The sequence below is a fragment of the Mauremys mutica genome, chromosome 7 (genome assembly GCF_020497125.1).
Source record: "Mauremys mutica isolate MM-2020 ecotype Southern chromosome 7, ASM2049712v1, whole genome shotgun sequence".
Taxonomy (NCBI): domain Eukaryota; kingdom Metazoa; phylum Chordata; order Testudines; family Geoemydidae; genus Mauremys; species Mauremys mutica.
The window spans coordinates 62,015,610-62,036,652 of record NC_059078.1 but is presented as its reverse complement, the minus strand read 5'-3'; the positions used below and the strand labels follow the sequence as shown (position 1 = coordinate 62,036,652).

The 21,043-nt window shown below is 44.5% G+C and overlaps 1 protein-coding gene across 5 annotated transcripts in view; it reads left to right on the top strand.

The window, feature by feature from the left end:
• The window catches only part of DRGX (dorsal root ganglia homeobox), a 47,016-nt gene that overhangs the window by 5,432 nt on the left and 20,541 nt on the right, over positions 1-21,043 (top strand). Inside the window, exons 3-8 of one of the 5 annotated variants that reach the window (XM_045022862.1) lie at positions 697-789; positions 10,373-10,443; positions 14,363-14,460; positions 14,743-14,844; positions 17,365-17,537; positions 17,653-17,765. In XM_045022862.1, the coding sequence (XP_044878797.1) occupies positions 10,410-10,443; positions 14,363-14,460; positions 14,743-14,844; positions 17,365-17,537; positions 17,653-17,765 (520 nt within the window). In that variant the 5' untranslated portion in view covers positions 697-789; positions 10,373-10,409. Of the gene's footprint in view, positions 1-696; positions 790-8,181; positions 8,189-9,628; positions 9,909-10,372; positions 10,468-14,362; positions 14,461-14,742; positions 14,845-17,364; positions 17,538-17,652; positions 17,766-21,043 lie in introns of those variants that run through there. The other 4 variants (XM_045022864.1, XM_045022863.1, XM_045022859.1 and 1 more) reach the window with 4 other exon arrangements.

Genomic DNA, 21,043 nt, shown 5'->3' with positions numbered 1-21,043 from the left:
GTATCAAGTGAATGTTGGTGGTGTAGTATCCAGGCCAAAAAACACTGCCATTTAGCTCAGCAGCAGGGTCTAGTAGAATCCTTTCTACTTTGGCTAAGGATTTCCTGGACATGGATGAAGTATGAGTGCTCTATTTCTGAAGCCCATCCAAAAGCCAGGATATGAGGTGAGTACACCCAAGTTGGGGTGCTTGCTTTTGCCCCTGTTCTGGGTACAGAGATTCTGGAATAGGCAGATTCTGATTGGCAGGTGTGTGGATATGATTAGGAGTTCTGTGAACCAAAATTGTCTGGGCCAATAGGGTGCTAGGAGGATGGTGGCTCTGTCGTGACAGATCTTCCATGGAACTTGTGGTAGCAGTGGGATGGGAGGAAAGGCATATTTGAGGCCGGCCATCCAGGGAGTAGGAGAGCGTCGCCCTAGGAATCATGGTTTCTAGCTCCCCTGGAGCAATACCTGCAGAGCTTCCTGTTCATCTGGGATGCAAAGAGGTCCCATTGAGGAGTACCTCACTGTGTAAATAGGTGGGTTAGAACTGTGTTGTGTATCTCCCATTCTTGGTCTGTGGAGAAACTTCTGCTTAGTTTGCCTGCCCAGAAATTGTGAATGCCTGGGAGGTATGCAGCTTGTATCATAATGTGGTTTCCAAGACACCAGTTCTGATGAGATTTCACTCCCTCCTCTTTATTTATACAGACCACTGTGGTGCTATTGTTTGACATTATCTATACATGGAGTGAGCATATGAAGGGAAGGAAGGCCTTGCACTGTGGATCGCTCATAACTCTAGTAAGTTTATGTGTAATCTGGACTCACTTGTGATCCTGATGGAGAACAAGATTCCAACTCAGGTCAGGAGGCGGTAAGAAGGAATTGGAAAGGTGTGGGCCTGCACCACCCCTTATAGTCTCAGTCGGGAGAATGAGGGAAACTACTGCGTGTGTGTGGGTCAACAGACATCACTTTGAAGAATTTCCAGACTTGGGCACATTGCGTGCATCTGTATGCCTCATGTGGAATACCCCTAGGGATCAGCACTCAAAGAAGAACCACAAGACTGTCTTTCACTTTGCACCCAGTAAATCAGTTCTAGACCCAGGGTAAATTTTTCAAACATCCTAAATGACGTAGGAGCCTTCGTCTCATTGACTTGCAATGGAACATAGGCTACATAGGGACTTCTGAAAATGTTATCTCTATAGGTATGATTCAAGGTACAAGTTCTCAGATCTGCACTTGCAGTTCAAATGCAGGTCTAAAATGTGGGTACAGATTTTGAGAGTGAAAATTTCACCTGCCTGACTAAGAATATGCCCCTTAACACAAAAATAACAAGGTCTAAGCTTTGCAGCATATGGATACAAATCAAGAAGCCACTAACTGAGTATTCTAGTCTCACTGGATCATAAAGCATAAACAGAGATGAACAGCAAGACCATCACCATTCCTCTCCACATTTTGTTTGTAAGATGACAGCTCACAATTTCATCCCCTGCTTCTGAGTCCAAGAGACATGTAATAACTTCTTCCTTTCCCTCTTGCATGCAATGCTCAAGCTATATAAATTCTTCCATCTTTTTCTCTATCCGTGATATGCTGTTGTTGCTGGAATGTTGCTTCTCATTCGTGTTGCTTCTCATTCTCATATCTCCCAAAGTTATATGTAGTATTTTTTCAAACAGAGGGATGATTCAGTGACACACAAATGCACCAAAGAACCATGAAAAGGAAACACAAAGGCCAGGTTCACAACCTGGCATAAAAGAAACAGTATCCCATAGGCCACTGCCTGTGACCTTTCCTACAGGTGATGTGTAAATGCAAAGAGAGACAACAATGGTTCAGCTGACATTTATTGCTCACATGATGAGCATAGAACATCGTACAGGAGCCCAGAGAGCACTCCCTGGACAGGTGTACACTGTTCATATGCGGATCACACACACAAGATCTGGACGACAAGCACATACTGTTTAGTCATATGATGTGAACTCCTCACTCCCCTCAACACCTCAGCACACAGCAAACATGGAGATCCAAAGAAATGGGGAACAACCATGCCAGACAACAATGCTAAACTGTATGGCACCTGTACTGTGTATAAACCACCCACATACTGTAAAGCTTCCTTACACCTTTGGGAATGGTGCATTGTTTGGAGGAGCACACTGCAATTTAGTTTGAGCTCTAACATGACCCAGCCCCCTTTTTTCACTTTGTATTGTGACTTCTCTTTAACAGCCATATTTGCTACCTACTTAGCTGTATGCATGAGGGCAGCATACCTGTGCATGTCTGGTTAAACTCACCTCCTTTTTCCAAGCATCTACAGCAATTTCTGCTTTTCTGTGCCATGTCTTTACCTATCCTTCATAATACCATGTTTTGCCATAACCTTTTCACTAGTAGTCAGTAATTTACAATTCCCTTTTATTCTCACATTTCCTCTACTGTGCTTTGGCCTTATATCTACTGTAAAATTAATGCTGTGGGCCAAATTCTTCTCTCGGTTACACAGCTGTCAATCTGGAATAACCTAGTGGTAATAATTGTACTCTTCATACTGGTACAAATGAGAGCAGCATTTGGCCTTATGGCTAAATCAGATAACCCACGTAACTCCATTGATTTCACTGGAGTTGCGCAGGGGTAAAAGCGAGCAACATTTGGCCCTATAACTACATTTCATACACAAACCTTCATTAAAAGAGAGTTAAGGATGCAATGTTAAATACTCAGAAGGCAGCAGAGGCCAAAGCTAAGGCTGCCTTTGCAATCTAAATTCTGCCCTCTGATGCGTGTGCTTCAGACACAGTTTCCAATTGCATGATCACACGCCATATTTAAAATAACACAACATATAATATCTATTATTTCTACAACCTTACATATACACATGGAACATCTTAAAGTATAGGGCACCACTCTGTGTATGCCACACCTACCAAGTCCAGAAAAGTCATTTATCTGAAAAGTATGCAGTACACAGAGGAATAGTGAAAATCTGCAGGCACATCTAGGGGGTGCCCCACTAGATGTAGGAGATAATGTTATATACTGTCTTGTCTTATTGTTTTTCCACTACACAGACTGTCTTGTGAGCAGGTGCTGTTTTCAACCTGCTCTCAGTATGTAGTGTCTGTGCTCTCTGTGTAGTGTCCAGACTGATCCCTTTCCTGCAGTTTGGCTTTCTTAATGCAGAAATTAACAACAATACAATATAAAGTTCAGTTGAAACCTTCTCCCCATGCTTGTCTGCTCCTAGGGTCCCTCCTTCAGGGCTGCTCAGCTCACACCCTATATCCTCTCTAGAGAGTCCCTCCCACCGCCCTTATAACTGGGCCATAAGCCATTTGCCTTGATGGATCAGCAAATCCAGGTTAACCCATTTGCAGCAGAATCAACACTTGCTAACAAGATAGGGTATTTCATGCAAACTTTGCCAGCCTATCATCTAATTCTCTTTTATTCTTATTTTCTTTCTTCAAAATGGAAAAAGAAAATATTCTTAAATCAGGAGAATAGCTGGATGACACAAAAATATCTGCACCTAACTTTCTGGGTTTCAGACTTATTTGGTTTATACTTCTGGAGACCACTTTGATTATTTTTGCAAATGTAACATAAATGAGAAACATAGTCATTATCCTAACCATAAATCGTAAGAATTTTCGGTGTTAGAACCCATATGCAAATACAAAGCAAGAGAGGTTCTGTGAACTATAAAATATTCATGGACTTCTTTCTCATAATTAAAAAAATAATAATAGTTTTGTCTTCCTGGTGTGTAATTCTTGTGTGTTGGTAAGATTTACAAATATACAGAAAGGTCAAAATTTTCCAAATTCAGCTGCTGATAGTTGGATGCCTAAATAAGTACCTTGTTTTTCAGAGCTGATAAGAGCTCCCCAATACATCAGTGACCACTGAGAACATTCAGCATCTCTAAGAAGGAGGTTACTTATTTAGGAGCCTAAATATAAAAATAGGCACCTAAATTAGGCCCTCTGGTTTGAAAATACTAGCTTCAATGATTCCTCCATGTGAGTACTAAGTACGTCAAACAGCAAAGCTGGGATAAATTATAATGAAACTGGTGTCAAGTCTATGGACCTAGCCCTGCAAACTCTAGCCTCACAGTCGGGAATCAGGACCTGTAGCAAATCCAGTCTCCAGGCAAACTAATGAGCACAGATGGCCTGTGAAAGGCTTCTTGATTGGCTACAATGCCTGATTGGTGGGAGGAGTCAGCAGGCTGTCTCTAAAGCCCAGCAGCAGCAGTAAAGGGTCAATGGCTGCCCAAAGTGTTTGCCCGTGGCTATGATAGTTCTTGCTTGTTCCTAGCCCTGCTCCTGGCTTGGACCCAGCCATTCCTCACGGCAGGAAACCTGGCTGTGACCCTCAGCTCTGATTCCTCACTTTGGTCCTGACCCTCGGCTCTGGCATCTGGCCTCTGATTCCAGTTCTGGCCTCCTACTCCTGGCTACTGACTCCTGCTCTAACCAATAGGCATGACTATCCATGTCCCAGTCATTGACAGAATGATTCCACTGACATTAATAAGACTAGATGTCTGAATATGGACTACTCAAGTGAGAAATGAGTTACAGGATCTGGCCCTAAATCTGTAAATCTCATGAGTCTTTCAGTATTCAAGGCCTCTGGTGATCTCTAACCGTCAGCTCTGCAGCTCTCAATTTTCTCATTGCTCAGGGCATATTTTAGGGTTTAGGCCATAAACAGTTACAGGGAAATGTGGAAATTCTAAAGCAAACAATGCCACCTTCCGCCATTAGGTGCAAAGGAGAGTTAAGTAGGGGAAAGCCTGCTAAACTTGCCACAAACCTGCTGGTATCAAGGGAGCCAACTTAGCCTCACCTAGAGGAAGGATGGTCCAGTAGTTAGGGTGCTAACTCAGGAGACCTGGGTTCAATTCCATGCTCTGCCACAGAGTCCCTGTGTGACCTTGGGTGGGCTGCTTAGCCTCTCTGTGCCTCCGTTCCCTATGGGTACAATGGGGGAAAATATCCCTGCCCTGCCTCTTAGGGGTGTTGTCAAGATCAATATGTTAAAGCCTCTGCCCAGCTCAGATACTATGGTAGTGGGGAGCAGAGGACTACCATACATGGATAGATCTCACCCTTTACTGACCCTTTGGAAACCATTCCTCATTAACCCTGCCTTGGGGCACAGCTGGGTGGGGTGAGAACATGACCAGCAGAGAGTTGCTTTGTATGTTGTCAGCCAGAGCAAACCCATGGGGACATACTTCTTGGGAGTTATGCTGACTCGGTCACCGTTCATCCCTGTGGAGCCTTGATCTCTGCTATCACATGGGGCTAGGTAAGGAAGGGTAAAGGCGGGGCTCCAGGTGGAGACGTGTTGCCATTGAGATGGAGCTAACGCTCTGAACTAGTGTCCCAGCCATCTACAGATGCCAGACTCTGCCTGATTTCTCTGAGGATCTCAGAACATGGAATGGAAGGCTGTGAACTCTGCACTGAGCATTCCCTGGAGGATCTAAGAACAACGCTTCCTAGGGAGGCAAAGTTGGCTCCCTCAGACACCAGGTTCCTCAGGAGCTATCTGGGGCTCTGTGAATACCTTTGGGGGGCAGGAAGAGGACTCTGCATGAGGACATGATATGGCCCAGGCTTTGAAACAGTAACTTTTCCCTTATATTTTGCCTGCTGCCTTAGCTGTGGAGCAAATATTTTCATTCCAGACAACACTCCTTACGTGAGAAAAATATATGCAATCCCCATTAGAGAAAGCAAGGTTTACTTCCACAGTCAGTGGATGTAAGAATACTATTACCAGAGTGCATTTAATCTGTGCCTTTTAAACCTCCTGTAGCTCCTATTATCCCTATATACTGCTTGACCTTATTGCTGCTTTCCATGGTCTCCCTCTGATTTGCAGGCTTCCTTATTAGTCTATGTTTCATTAGACTTTACCCTCCCACTCCCAATTCTAAGATCCCTATCTGGGAGAAAGGGACTCTAGCAATGTGGAGTGTTTTTATGGGAATTAAGATATCTGCACCTTAGTCAAAATCTGAACAATGAAACAGTAACAGGATAACAAAGAGAGATAGTCATCACCTATGAGTAACCCTTTCTCTAGCAAAACTCCCTTTGAACTCACTGAGGACTGCAATCTTATAAATTCAGACCAGAAATATTGTTAATAACCTGACTAGGCTGTGTATATGTAATAGAGGTGTGTTACCCTTAGTGTCTGATTGCTGCAGGAAAGAGAAACTTTTCTTGGCCAGAGAACCCAGTGGTGTTTACCATGGGAAGTGGTTTAAATAAAACCTTTTGAAATATGGTTTTAGCTTTAAATAAGCGTTTCAGTCATCATAAAAAAGGCTCTAATGTCTCCTGCAGCTTTGATGTTGAACACGTCACATTCTTCATTAAAGCAATCACTGTTAAAACAGAGGGACATAAAGCAACATAGGATTTATTCCTTCATTAAACTGATGATCCGTATATGAAGCCAATTAACATGATGAGTCTGGTGAACATCAAGTGTAAAGAGGTTACAGAAAATTAAAAGCAGTCACCTTGGTCTTTAGCTAAAGAAAGAACACTTTTACATTATAAATTATAAGAGTGTCCAAGCGGGACAAATCGGCAAATTTGGTTAATTGGAAAATACATTTTACTGCACATGAATTAAGGTAAAATAACCTTTTAGCTACTAGCCTTTTTTTGTGGCCAGGTATTGAGCATCACCTAGAAAGCAAGTGTTTATGACAGCGAGAGGACAGCAGCTGCTTCATCAAACTTTGGTCACTCTGAGTTTCTTAAAGCTTTGCCAAATCAAAGCTTAAATCTCCAAAGGAAAAGATTTTCTCCAAACATGATTTTGTTGGGTCAGTTCAATCCATGTCTAGGATTTATTGTAATGACTAAGTCTGCCATGGATAGCTTTGGGGAGGAGGGGTGGGTGCCTACAGCACAAAAACAGTTTTGCCATCAGATTCAAACACAAACGGCAAAAGAGCAAGTCTACCCACAAGTAATATGTTTGCCTGACTTCCCGGGAAAGGCGAGCTGTGCTGTAATATTTTTTGCTCACTTAAATGTCATTTTACACTTGGACTTTTAAAACATTGGTCTTTGATAGTGAGGTGATAGTCCCTCTTACTGAAACTTCCTAGATATTTTCCAGCTGCACTAACTTGGGAGGAAAATAACGAGAACGATCAAGAGGTAATGTGGAGTTTCTGAGACATATAGAAATAGTCTTTCCGGCCGCGATCCCTGACAGTGTTAAATCGAAGCGACAATGAAGGGATCTTATAATGAAGAGGCGGAAGGGAATGTTTGGGGCTACAGCTGGAGCTGTGCTGGATGTGATACCAAAGGCGCTGTCCCGGGTGCTGAAATAAATCGTTCCACTTGAATCTGCTTTATGACTTTGACCACTGGAGAAAAAGACTCCAATCAGATAGAACTTTTCATTATGTCAAATATACGTTTTGTGCATTAAAATTAAACAGGCGACGGGGTGGGGGAATTATATACTGCTTAGTCATCTCGCTTGGTTTTGCAACGGCTGCTTCTTGGAGAAAAGGCAGCCTCGCCCGGTTATGAACTGGGAGCTTAGCGAGAGATCCTTCTGGTTCTATTTAAAAAGAAAACAACTTAGAGCACTTACCCTTGCTCCATTTGATCAGCTCTGCCTCCTGCAATACGCTGAACTTGCAGACTTTAAACCGCTGGGGAAAGTGAGACTTGGAGCCAAAACAGCAATGCATCCCTTGACAAGAGCAAGGCCTGAAAGCGCCAGAATGAAGTTATTATTATTTTATTAGGAGTTCTTATGATAAAACACTTTCTCTTTCTTCCCCGTCCTCTCCCCCTCTCTCTCACACACACACGACGTCAGAGAGAAAGGAAAAGGCACATTTGTCTACATGCATAGGGATCCTGCAGTGCCAGTCCTGCCATTGGGTTTGAAAGCAGTGGATGTAGGGGCTGCAGATGGGAGATTCAGCTTTGAACTTTGAGCTCTCTCTCTCTCTCTCTCTCTCTCTCTCTCTCTCTCTCTTTAAAGGTAAAAATGACCCTCTGCAGCTATTCTGAGGATAAGACCGTTGCAGGAATTGGTGCCTGGTCCTGTAATAACCAGCTCGAATTCATAATAGAGTTTTCTGTAGAGACTTGCCCGGATGGTAAGTCAACACCGATATATGTTGTCAGAGTGCTTTGGAAGATAGAACACGTGCAGGTTCTAAATATACCATGATCGTGTTAGATAGATTCCTTATCCAATCTGTTTTAGTTCTACTTTACACATAACGAGTCTGAAACAGACTTTTCGTCTGTGTACACTTCTTTGGGGAAATTTTCAAATCCATTCCTTGTTTAAAGCAGATGTATAGACGAATTTCCAAAGGCTTATTCGTGTTTATTTAATGGGATCATATACGTGGACTAACTACCTAAAGACCTCTTCGTTTTAAACCAATCTCTGCTTCTGCAGCTGTGCAATCTACATCCATCTCCTTTGCTTGTCTTTGAACGAGCTGTGTCTTTAAGCTCCCACCAGGTCTGAGGGAGCTTCTGTAGCTTTGCTCGCCTTTACTACTGTTCCTGCACAGAACATTACAGTGTTTATAAAATATTAAATCTGTGTAGTCTGCCCAAGAAGCAATTGTTCCAAAATAAAATCAGTAGTCTAGACGAAACATAGACACCAGAACTTATCAACAGTTGTCTGACTTGCATCTTCTGATGCATCTTGAGTGGGTCATAATACCAACTTTATTTTCAGTGGTGCATAAATTAATTACACGCATTTAATAACCAAAATATCATTATATTCCCCCTTTAATATCATAAAGGCTTTACGCCAGGGAAGCACTTAATAGTGCAGGGGGCCATAACAGGCCATTATCCTTGTGTAATGCTATTACAGAACCAATTATGCGCCATTATACTTGCTTTTTTTTGCAGTTTATGTGATTTGATCCAATCCCGCGTCCCTGACTTGAAAATTTCATCTGGGTACTTTAAAGTCTAATTTTCACCCGGGCTGAGGGAAGGGCTATCTCTCTCCGCTGAGCCTACGTCTCGGATGCATTTTAAAAGTAATTGCAAAGGGTCCCGCCGCAGACGGGAAGCGAGCATAAATCCAGGGACCCCTCGCTGTGAACAAAATCAAACTTTGCTTTGGTACGGTCGCTTGGAAAGACAAGACGTGTGCAAAGCGGGGCCCCAAAAACCCATCCGCGGGCAATTAACAAGCGCTTTGTCAGACTCCGCATCCAGGGGAAGATGCCGTGTGATCGCGCCATGCACAAGTACTAACGGTCCCCCACCACTCCCATCAATAAGGGGGCAGCCCAAAGGGGATGTACAGAGGGTCTGGGGAGCTCTGTGAAAGCGTAATGCATATAAAATAATGGGATTTTTTGTTCACATTCCTGATGTTTGCTGAGAAATGACGCTTTTTTTTCCTCCTCCACACACCACGTGGGCCATTTGTAGGGCCCAATAGACCTATCCAAGTTACTCACTGTAGACAGCGCTGGAAATAATCAGATTAAGGCCAATTATGCGTGAGATTATAAAGGCAAGTGCTGAGAGGCAGAGCATGCTGTAGACAGATATAAAGACATCTGGCCACTTCCAGAACTCCGCAGAGCCCTTCTGTCTCTGCAGCCAACAACTCACAGCATCTTATTCCAATTAAAAAACACCCCCAATCTTACTGCTGATTTTTACCTCTGTTTTAGGTATGGAATTTTTTTTTCTTATTATTTACCTTCCGGATTTGGGATGTCACGCTGTGTACATTGTAAGAGTTATTTTGCTTAAAAGGAAATTGGTGCCCAAACTGAACGCAGCTGCCACTGGATCGGATCACTTGAAATGAAGACAGCCTTTAGAGTAATGAAAGGTTTTACTGCTATTTACTTGGGTCAGAATAGTTTAGATTGGAAAATAACTTCTTTTTTAAACAATCAGTCAATTGGTGTCTCTAGGTAGTTCTCCTTTGTGTGCGTGTTTTATCTGTGGAGAGAGAGAGAGAGAGAGAGAAAGTGTATTTAGAAACTTTTGTTGGTTCTGAATGCTGCCCACCAGCAATGAACTCTTCTTCTTTTAAGATCACTGAATACAGTATTGGAGGCGATTATTTTCTGATCCTGTTGAGATGCGGTGAGGACTCACCAAGTTTCTACAGGAGCGCTCAGTTTATTGTCTGTTCATTAATAATTATTTGCCGCCTGATGAAATCTCGTCGCTGGGCTTTGTAGTTGTTTTGTGTGGAGGGGAGGGGGGAGGTTGGCTGTTTAAAAAAAAATCCGTATTATTCCGGTCAGGAGAATGACTCTTTGGTGTTTGTTTCGCAGCACTGGACAGCCGCCGTCCTTTGCCCCGCTCCTGGCAATGTTTTACTTCCACTGTCCCCCGCAGTTAGAGGGTGAGTGTTGTGGCACAAATTCGTGTAAGTACCGGCGTTTCCCTTTGGGCGGGGCGGGGTCTGGGCAGTGCACCCCCGTGAACCTTGCAGATTTTGCCATTTCTTCCTTGATTTCCCCTTCCACCGGGAACCAGCAGAAAAGCGCCGCGTTACCCGAAGAGGAAATAGAACCGCATCCCTTGGTGTTTCCTCCAGCCTCGGGATGGAGGCAGGGATGGGGGGGTATTTTTTAAATTTGATTTATGTTGGAAATGCCTTGTTTTTGTTGTGCCCCCCCCCCTTCTTCCCCATGACATTTTGCCACCTGCCTCCCCTCTGTGGCTAGAGAGCCCACAGATCAGCCCCAGGCTACGGAGGAAACGCTTTCCTCCCCTCCTAGCACAGATGTTGGTTTCACGGCTGTAATCGGGACACTTTCAGGACCCCTCCCCCCTTGTAGCCAAAGGGGCCGCATAAATCTTTAATGCTATTTTACAAACGTGCCGCGGAGCGGCTGGAAGGGAGAGGACTTTAAAAGGGCTTATTTTTGTATTACGGTTATTTGCAGCAATTGCGATTCCACTGTAACCCCGATCTCAGCTCTGCCCTGTCGCCCGGGCCGAGGCTGGAGGGGCGCCTCTTGCCTGCTCAGAGGCTAGGAATAAAACCAGATTCAACTCATGTAAAGTTCATTTTAGGAGCGGAAAACCCATGTGGGGCTGACTCTCCCATTGTCCTTTGCATGTGCTTCCCGATGATTAAATAACCAGTGGAAGGTTCCTACCCAGCTGCCACATTTCCACCCAGCACAGGGTTTTTCCCCCGCCCTTTCAGCCACTTACAGAACTAGCCTGCAAACACCGAGAGTCAGGGATGTCCGCGGACAGAAAATACCCCCTCTCTTCACCCGAGTTTTGATGAATCATGAGCCTCGATGTGCCCAGTTTTGTACACGCACCCCCTATATTCCAGCTATTAAACCGGAGCAGCGCTAGCCAAGTGTTTTATACAGGGCTTCCCCAAAACTCCCATTGCATGCCAGACAATTTGTTCATGTAGTTTATTGCTCAAAAACAGACACGCTGTGACTTTTTAAAAAATGACACATTCAGAGAGCGACCGTGATGTGTTCAGAGATCAGCCTGAAGCGGATCTTGTCAATCCCCTTCCTGAAAATGAAACTTTAGATACTGAAAGTTGTTTTCCCTTTATACGAAGAAGTAGAAGCTTGGCATATGGGCTGGAGTTCAGGCTGTCAGCACCTCTCCTACGGAACAGCCTCCAAAATAAATTCTTTCTTCGTGAGCTTTCCCAGGATGTGATTTAAAAACAAACAAACAACTTGGGGAAAATACTATGGCAATTTAAGTTAAACTCTCTTTTTTTAAAGCTCTAAATGCTTCTCTAGTATCCCCCCCCCACACACATACGCAAAAGTGTCATAACTATTTTGTTTTGTTTTTGTTTTAAATGACAATCGATTAGTGAATGACTCACTTTTCTCTACTTAGTATCTCTGCTTAGGAAACAGGCTGAGGTAGTCAATTATTAGTCACTGTGCATGCGGAGTGAGAAACTTTCCACACAATACGCATGATGATTTGCTGACATGCAGATTTGATCTGTATGTGCAGTAGAGAAACTGACACGGTACCCCCCGGTTATTAATCTGTGAGTTATTATTTTTAAATAGATCCTCTTTCAGAGCATTCTCCTGGGTCAAAATTCACTTTCTATAAGTATCTAAAGTTTAGTTTATGGGTTAGTTCTTATTTCCAAAATTAATACACATGCAAAATGCACGCCCAGGATAGATGAAAACACCTCCTTATCGCACGTTATAACAGCTCCTTATCAAGTTACACGTGCCAGATGACATATAATACAGAACCCTAAAGACATGCCAGATACAGGTATTCAACATGCAACTCATTACATGTAGCCCATATAATACCAACATGCCGTTCAACTAATTAGTCGTATTATTTTTAAATAATTTGTTTAGTGAATTCTGAACAAGTACCATTCAGAACAATATCGTGTGTAAAATATGCATAAAATCGCAGGAAAGAAACATTTAGCTGGGAAAGGGGCCATCTGATCAAATAACTCTTGATTGCTCCTTTGTTGTTACTGAAGGGAAAGGAAAAGAAGTATCAAAACCAGATTTCGATAGTACTAACTCCGCGGGCCATAAAAACAAAAAAGATTATACTTGAAGTGAGGGCGACTGTATTATTTAAAATCTAGACTGTTTGTCTCCCTACCGCCAGCCCTCAACAAAAGGGGCATTTCCTCAGTTTAACATCCGGGTTTGAGCTAAAACATGAAAGGGCCGTCACCGCTTCTGTTAGAAAATCCTTGTACAAGAATGGACAGGAGTTGATTTTACAGTAACGCATATTGCCCTAATGCAACGTCTGTCTAAGATCAGTATCACACCGCCAGTAAAGGGTGCATTTTCTCGCTCTTCAGAGTTTCTGTAGACTGCTGGCATTCCTGTTATTATAATTTATTTCTAGTGCGGTAGCGCCTAGGAGCCTAGATAATGGACCAGGACCCCGTTGTGCTAGGAGCTGTACAACCATAAACTCCAGTGTTCAGCACATCATTCGGCTTTCGGGGGTAGAGGTTAGCAAGCAAAGCATTAGCTCTAGGGTGACTTCGAGTGCTTGCGGGTGAGTGTTTCTAAACATTCCAACAAAATAAGTTTTGTTGTTTAACAAACATAGAAATGCACTGATCTGGGACTTTTCAGATACTATTCTAATTTTTAAAATACCTGGTTTGTTTATAAAAGGTACATCTGCAATTCAATCATCCATAATGTATGAAACAGCCTCTTGTTTTATTCTTTTTATAATTGTGAATGGAGAGAATGTGAATATTTACGAGTTAGCTGCTATGCACGCATGCAACTGTTTCGCCGATCTTTTAGAAACACATACCACTGAATCGCTAGCATAAATTACCGAAGGGAATGAATGCAGTCCGTCGGGTGAAAAGTTCACTTGCTATTTCAGATTCATGCTATAAGTGGTTACTTCTATTTACACTATAGATCATACCCATTGTGGTTGATCAGGAAATGAATACACATTTATATGTCAGGCTGGAGCCTTTCAGGTAAATAATATGCAGTTCATAATGAGAGAGGTTAATTTAATCATAATGAAACGGATGCGCTGATAGAGTTCGGATTTAATATGTATTTGTAAATACCCTAAATAGCTACCTGCCCCAAGTTACAGAACAACATTAGCCATCTATTCTGTCCCCCTCTGCGTCCAAACCGCTTCAATATAGGTTTCTTTCTTTCTTTCTTTCTTTCTTTCTTTCTTTCTTTCTTTTTCTTTCTTCCATCCAATAAAGGGACATAACCCACAAAACACAGATGTAAGGAGCTGAGTGCCTGAAAGCAGGCAGCCTCTGTTCCTTCTCGCTATTCCCAAAGTGGTCACCCTGGCTCATGTGCTGCCATCTCGGTTTCGGTAGCAGCGCCCCTTGACTTCAGCGGAGAGTCCTGCTGTGAAATGGATTGATTGCACCACGTCCCTAACACGCTCAGGAACAGAAGTTCAGAGCAGAGTGTCCGCTTCCAGCACCTCTGCTCCTTGCAGTCAGACACCTGGCGCTGGGTAAATGGAGAGGTTTAGTGGATATTTATAGTTTGGTACATGTTGTTGTATTATTGGGATTGGACAGGCAAAGTGGACATAGGGCCTGCTGGAGATCTCAGCCAGACCGGTGTGAATCCGGGGTGACCTCAGTGGAGTGACTCCGGATTTGCACCGCACCGAGGTCCGAGTCTGGACCACAGAGGAGAACCTGGTCAGGGGGAACCGCGCACTGCGGGGCGCAGGCAGTGCCGGGTTCCCAGCAGTAACCTACGCAGAGCCCCACGCATTCCTCAGGCACTGCCCTGTCCTTGCCCCCATAGGTTCTGCCCCCTTCGGAGGCCACTCCACGGGAGACTTTGACGATGGCTTCTTACGCAGGAAACAACGCAGAAACAGAACCACGTTCACCCTGCAGCAGGTAGGGGCGCCCCCTTCCCTTCCCTGTCCCGGCAGGCTCACCCCTGCCCCTCCCCGCAGAGCGCAGAAAGCCCCTTGGATCCAGCTGAGCCAGAGTTTGCTGCCTACAGCCCGCAAGGTACAGCCTGACCGGCCTGGCTCAGTCTGCCCTGTGGCTGTGCTGTGGGGAACACAACATCCAGAGATCCCCCCTTTACCAGCGTGGATAAACCCCAGCAACTCAGACAGACAGCAAACCCAAACCCCTCCTCTTGATAGATATTTCCTCTCGTCCTTTAACCAGCTGGAGGCACTGGAAGCAGTTTTTGCTCAAACCCACTACCCCGATGTGTTCACTAGAGAAGAGCTGGCCATGAAAATCAACCTCACAGAAGCCAGGGTGCAGGTAAACATTCTGGTGAATTATTTAACTCTGATATTAAAACTGGCAAACTTTTTTTTTCCCTTTTGACATCATGATTGCAGAGTGCACATTTGGCCAAAGAAAGCAAATGAAGACGATCTGTCATTTTCATGATGCACTTTAATAACATCAACATAATGTGGAATATTAGATTAGGTTGATTAATCGGTCATTCATAATTAACTAGTGATAATGTTCTACACTAATTTGTCCGCGTCTCTAAGGTACTAAATTACATCAATGCACATCCATTTCCTTGCTTTGGAAAAAATAAAAAAAAAGAGCTGAGACGTGATTCTCCAAAGCAGCTATGACCACTACCAAGCAACGGGGCTAGTCAATTGCAGGAGTCCAGTTGCCAGAATAGAAACCCTTCTGCACCACTTTAACTTTCCTCCCCTTCCACTACTTTCAAAATGCTGCATTTAGGTGGATTTAAAAAGCTTGCAATGCTATTTAAACACCTTTAATTTGATCCCATAATTAGCACGGCCCACAAACACCACTTCTTAAAAAATTTCCCCAGATCCATAGATTAACTTTATTTAAGTGTTTTCAAACTCTGCTGAGAGCTGCAGTCCTGCAGTCGCATGAGATGGATGCATATAGCTTTGCAAGCATCCACCGCTGGTTTTCAAGCCATTCTTTGAGCACAATTATGTATTCATTTTATTTATGGAGCTTTTCTGCATGCTGTTTTTTCCCCCAATGTAGGTGCTCCGGGTTAAGACTATGCAAAGATCTAATTGTAGGAAATATAATAGCTTGCCTTTTGTTCCCTAGGGTCATGTTAGTATCTCTTAAAACCCAATGGCTGAAGAGCGATAATGGAATTCACCGCAGTAAATAGGGGATTGTAAACAAATTATTTCTCCTATAATCAGATTATGCGATCCTGATTATTAAATCTGAACATGAATCATTGGTCATATACAGGCAAATTAAACTGATTATTATTTGGAAATGAAAATCTCCTTTTGCCAGTGCATTGTAGGTGCTGTCTTTTTTTTTTCTTTTTTGTTTAAATAATGCCATTTTGGCTATTGGTGCCTAAAGACTGAACTGCAAATTGAGATAAATGGGACAATTATTGAGCATTCAGAAGTGGAAGATCATAACTTCTCTCTGGAAGGTGCAAGGGTGAGATAGGGGTGGTGACAATTAGATTGCTGAAGACTGGTGTTTAGCCTTGTTGTTGGCTATTATGCAAACAGACAATAGATGCAAGCATTTGTTTAGTCTGCTTTCATGCAGGGACATGGGGAAACACAGAGGATGGGAGATATGTTTACATTTATACCCCTTGCTCATTCAAATATGATTAATGTGCTATAAAGCAGAGTCTTAATCGAAGATGATGTTGTCAAACAATAACTAAATAGGGAAATAAACGACTTCATCATGCTCTTTCCTCAGAAGCAGGCAACTGTCAGTGCAAAGTCATTAAAATATGATAATGAAAAATAGCTCAATTAAATGTTGTTATAGCTGTGACCTTCATTCAATTAAGACGCAAGAAAGTGTCTGCATTTTGCTTTGCATTTAACTGCCCTAAATTTAGAATATAGATAAAATCATTATTCAAGGTTTGCTGATACATGCAATTAAAAGCTAGCTAAATAAAAATGAAGTTGTAGGAGAATAATAATTATAATAACAATGCTGGCCATTCTGTCATCATGAGGTGCATTTCCTGCCCCATGGCTCAAGGGGGGTTTTCAGCATTTTCAACCTGCCTAACTATTTGAAGGATGTAAACACCCAGGGGGGAGAAGAATGATATGGGGATGGGAAGGGGAGAACTAGGAATAATGGAATGAAATTAAGAACATGAATGTTTAGGCTGAATGTCAGGAAAAAGTTTCAGACAGTGAGATCTGTTAGACTGGAATAATCTTCTGCAATGATAATCTACCATCCCTTGAGACATTTACTGTAGGCAACAATGCCAGAGAATATACTGTAGGCAATATCCCACCACTAGAAACTGGATGGAGAAAATGACCTCTCATGGACGTTTTCATGACTGACTTCTTTGATCCTAACTGAAACTTAGTATGGATTTAGGTCTGAAATCATCCAAGTACTTAGACAAGTCCTTATGTGCATCTATCCCACACTTTGGCATGCGCTTAATTGTAGTCACATGCTTAAGTCCCAAAGACATCAATGGGAATTAAAGTTAAGCACCTGCTGATGGGTGTTGGTCAGTAGGGGCACTGTGTTGGATTTGGGCCTTGCTATTGAAGAAAATTGTCATTAAAAATATTCCTATTGAGTGTTTTTAAACACAGTTTGGTTTTCAGAGACAGAAGTAACTGTGTTTGTAAGGGCTTAGCAAAAATCCTGTGAGGACACACTTGATTGTTCCACAAGAGAAAAGGAGAAGTTTTAGGCAAGCTTCAGACAGCTATCTCTACTGAAATAGTAATTCACAAGCAGCTTTATTGCTTCATGTCTGGTTAAACAGGGCATTCATCATCGATTTCTCTCCTCTTTTAGGTATGGTTCCAAAATCGAAGGGCTAAATGGAGGAAGACGGAACGAGGTGCATCAGACCAGGAAGGCTCTAAAGAAACAATGACTGAGGTGGCACCCCCAGTGAGAAATTTAAATTCCCCCTCTCCGGTTGATCAAACTAGGAACAAGAAGGAGAGCCTAGAGGTTCAGCAGAGGTAAGGGGAATGAATGCATTAACAATTTCTCTCTCTAGATGTACACACACACACTCACTGATGTCTTGAATCAAACAATTCTGTTTTTTCTAAGTTACTTTCTCTTCTCTGTCAGCCTAAGCCGATCAGTTGGCCCCACCGGGCCTTTCTTCCCCTCATGTCTACCTGGGACTCTTCTCAACACAGCCACCTATGCTCAAGCTTTATCACACGTCGCTTCTCTGAAAGGTAAAGAGTCTCTTTGTTTAAATGTGGAGTGAAGGACAAAAGTGGATTTTTCAGATTAAAGGGCCTGCTCTCATGAAAAGCCAAATCCTGCCTCTCTGCACTCATGCGGTTAACCCCTCTGACGTTGATGGGGAGGAACAGGTGCAGTACTGGGTCCTTAACTGAATAGTTTGCAGAGTCAAAGCCTGCTCTCTGTACTCTAGCAGCTAGTCCTAGTGCAGTCAGTGGCTTTACTCACAGGAGTAAGGCAAACAGGAGTTGGCCCTTTAAGATGTACTTTGCATGCATTGTTTTTAGATTCAGATTTATACTAATAAATTAGTTATTCATGTCCTTTTGCATTATACATTACCTGGAACTATTACTGAGCGCCCCACCCGTTCTCTGTGTGCAGTTGCTTTTGCAGCAGATCTCTGTGTAAACCCCAATCTTTATCTTTCTGCGTGGCAGGACCTCGCTAAAGAATTACATTGCTTGTCAGTGTGTGAGGATCTACAAAAGTAATTTCCCATTACTTCAGGCACATGCATTGAGATGGGAACACTCCGTACCCACACCCCTTAGTGTTGTCAAAATGCCACAGTGTGCATCTTTTAAAAATAAATTACCAGCTGATCCATTAGCTGTTCTTTGCCTAGCAATTTATAAGGCTATGGGTGTAACCAGGGTGAATTCAATTTATAGATTTAAAAAACACAAAGTCCCATAATACTGCCAAGCGCAAAGTGGTACATTTCTGTGCCACGTGCATCTATGTATTAAATACATTTCATAAGGAAAGTTACCCAGAGTTTAAGTGTATCTCCTGGGAGTAAAAACTGAACCTTGTCCTCTTCAAAATACTCTCTTGATTTGTGTTCGTGCCACTTGGGCTGGTAGCAAGTGTTATCATTTCAATAAATGTACCTTGGTGAGTTTTAAAGCAGGTTAATGTTTGCTAATGCTGAGCCTGGCATTCTGGGACAAATCCAGCCATTGCTTCTACAGCTGCAGAATCCACACTAGTCATGAAGCCAGTGTAGTTCTGGCGGACAAAGGGCCAGGGACTGGATCTGGGAGGAGTCGCACAGGGTGTGCCCTGGACCAGACCCCAGCTCCAGAGAAGCTGCTGGCATGGCAGTTCTCAGGAATTGGGCAGGAGGATATAAAAAGTTAGACGATCTGATGCTGCACAGATCTTCTGCACAAATCCTCGGCAGCAGTGGCAGGTTGGGGCTATGGAGGTTGACTTCATCCTTTGGGCTGTAACAGCCTCCCTGGAGCAGACCCAGGGCCTCCGGGCAGGAGGATTCCTTTTCCCTAGTTTCCTGCGGAGACACACAATATACAGTCAGCTACTCAGGCTGGGGACTGGCTCCCTGAACTTGGCTCCAAATATGTGCTTTGAATTGAGACAGGTCAGAACTAAAGCTAAGGTACCTGAGCATTCCCTTCCCACACAAACTTTGGAGAAGTTTGCACCCAAACCCAGATTTAATGGCTCAGACGCATGACTAATATTTACTGCCGTGCACAGGGGAAAGTCCTAAGCATGGCTAGGAGCCCTGGGCTACTGCAGAATGGTGTTACTTAAGAAATCCAGGGTGGATTTGCATATCTGTCTTTAGGGGGAGGGCTAGGAAGGGTCTGTTCTGCCTGGTATGTCACGACATTGCCAGTCACAGAGATGAACTAGTGACCTGAGATGCTGCTTTGAGCATAGGATACATTTTTGTACAGTTACCTTTTGGGGAGCATTGTATTCTATTGTCTGTGTATGGGGGTTGGTGGTTGTTGTTTGATGTGATAGGGTTGATTTCTAGCCCTTGGAAAATAATTGTAGCGTCCCCTTCATGGTGATCACACGCAAAACATCGTCACCTTTCCCCCACACTGCTCCTTTCCACCTCCAGTGTGTTCCCTTTCTCTGCAGCACTGACTGCAATCCACACGGTGTGGGAAGGGGCTGTGCAGGTAGAGGAGCATGTGGAAGTGATACACAACAAAGGTGTATCTCAGAGAAGAACACAGCTCTCTCCCTGACCTAAGATATCTGCTGTGATCTCCATGGGAGTGTCAGATGGCAAAGAGTAAGGAAAGACTCCCAGAGGGTGGGGTTGGTCAGCATCCGCTATGGCACATCATATTACTGACATGGGTGGCATGTTTGTAGAAATTTTGGTGGTGCCCAGAACCCACCCCCGCCCAAACTCCGCCCCAACCCCAAACTCTGCCCCCACCTGCCCAAGGCTCTGGGTGGGAGTTTGAGTGAGGGAGGAGGTCTGGGGTGCAGACCCTAGGCTGGGGCAGGGGATTGGGGTGCAGGATGCAGGCTCTGGGAGGGAGTTTGGGGATGGGAGGGGTGCAGAGAGATGGGGTGCAGGGGTGAAGGGTGTGGGGTGTGGCTGCAGATGAGGGGTTTGGGGTGTGGGAGGGACTCAGGGCAAGAGTGTGGGAGATGAGGGCTGTGGCTGGGATTGAGGATAAGGTGTTTGGGGGGCTGGAGGGGCTTGGGGCTAAGGCAGAGGGTTAGAGTGCAGGGGGATGAGGGCTCTGGCTGGGACTGGGGATAAGGTGTTTGGGGGGCTGGAGGGGCTCAGGACTAGGGTAGAGGGTTGAGGGTGCGGTGGGGGGGCTCTGGGGTGGGGCAGAGCTGGGGATGAGTTTGGGGTGCAGGCAGGCTGCTCTGGGACAGGGGCCAGAGAGGAGGATTCCCCCCAGCCCTTTCCCTGCCGGCAGCAGCAAGCTCTGGGGGAGGAGCCCCCCTTTCCTGCCCCCCATCAGCACACTGTCACTGTAGCCTCACTGGGGGTGAGGGACGGGGCTGCCACCTTGCATGGAGCAGGAGTGGTGACTGCGGGCAGAGGGGGGCCCCCTGTGCTGCTTGAGGGTCCTGCCGAGAAAGGGAAGGGTTTGAGGGGGCAGGGGAGACTCAGAGTCAGTCTGTCCTGGCCATGGAGATGGGAGGCACTAGGACTCTGCGGCAGCAGTTGCTGGGAGGCAACATGGAGCTGCTCAGGGAAGAGACAGTGAGTGATTCTCTGCTCCCAGGCCCGGGAAAGACGAGTGGGGGGCAGGGCCCGGGGGCAGCAAGTCGGGGCCGTGGAACACTTGGGGGAGGCGTGGGGGGGCTGCAGGTGGGGGGGCCACCCGGCTCCACGTATTGCTGGAGCTGGGCCACTGGTTCTGAATATTGCTGGTACCTGAGCACCACATGGGTATGCAACTCGCCGCCTATGATTACTGGAGATAGGATGAGCAGGTTTCAGAGGGGTAGCCGTGTGAGTCTGTATCAGCAA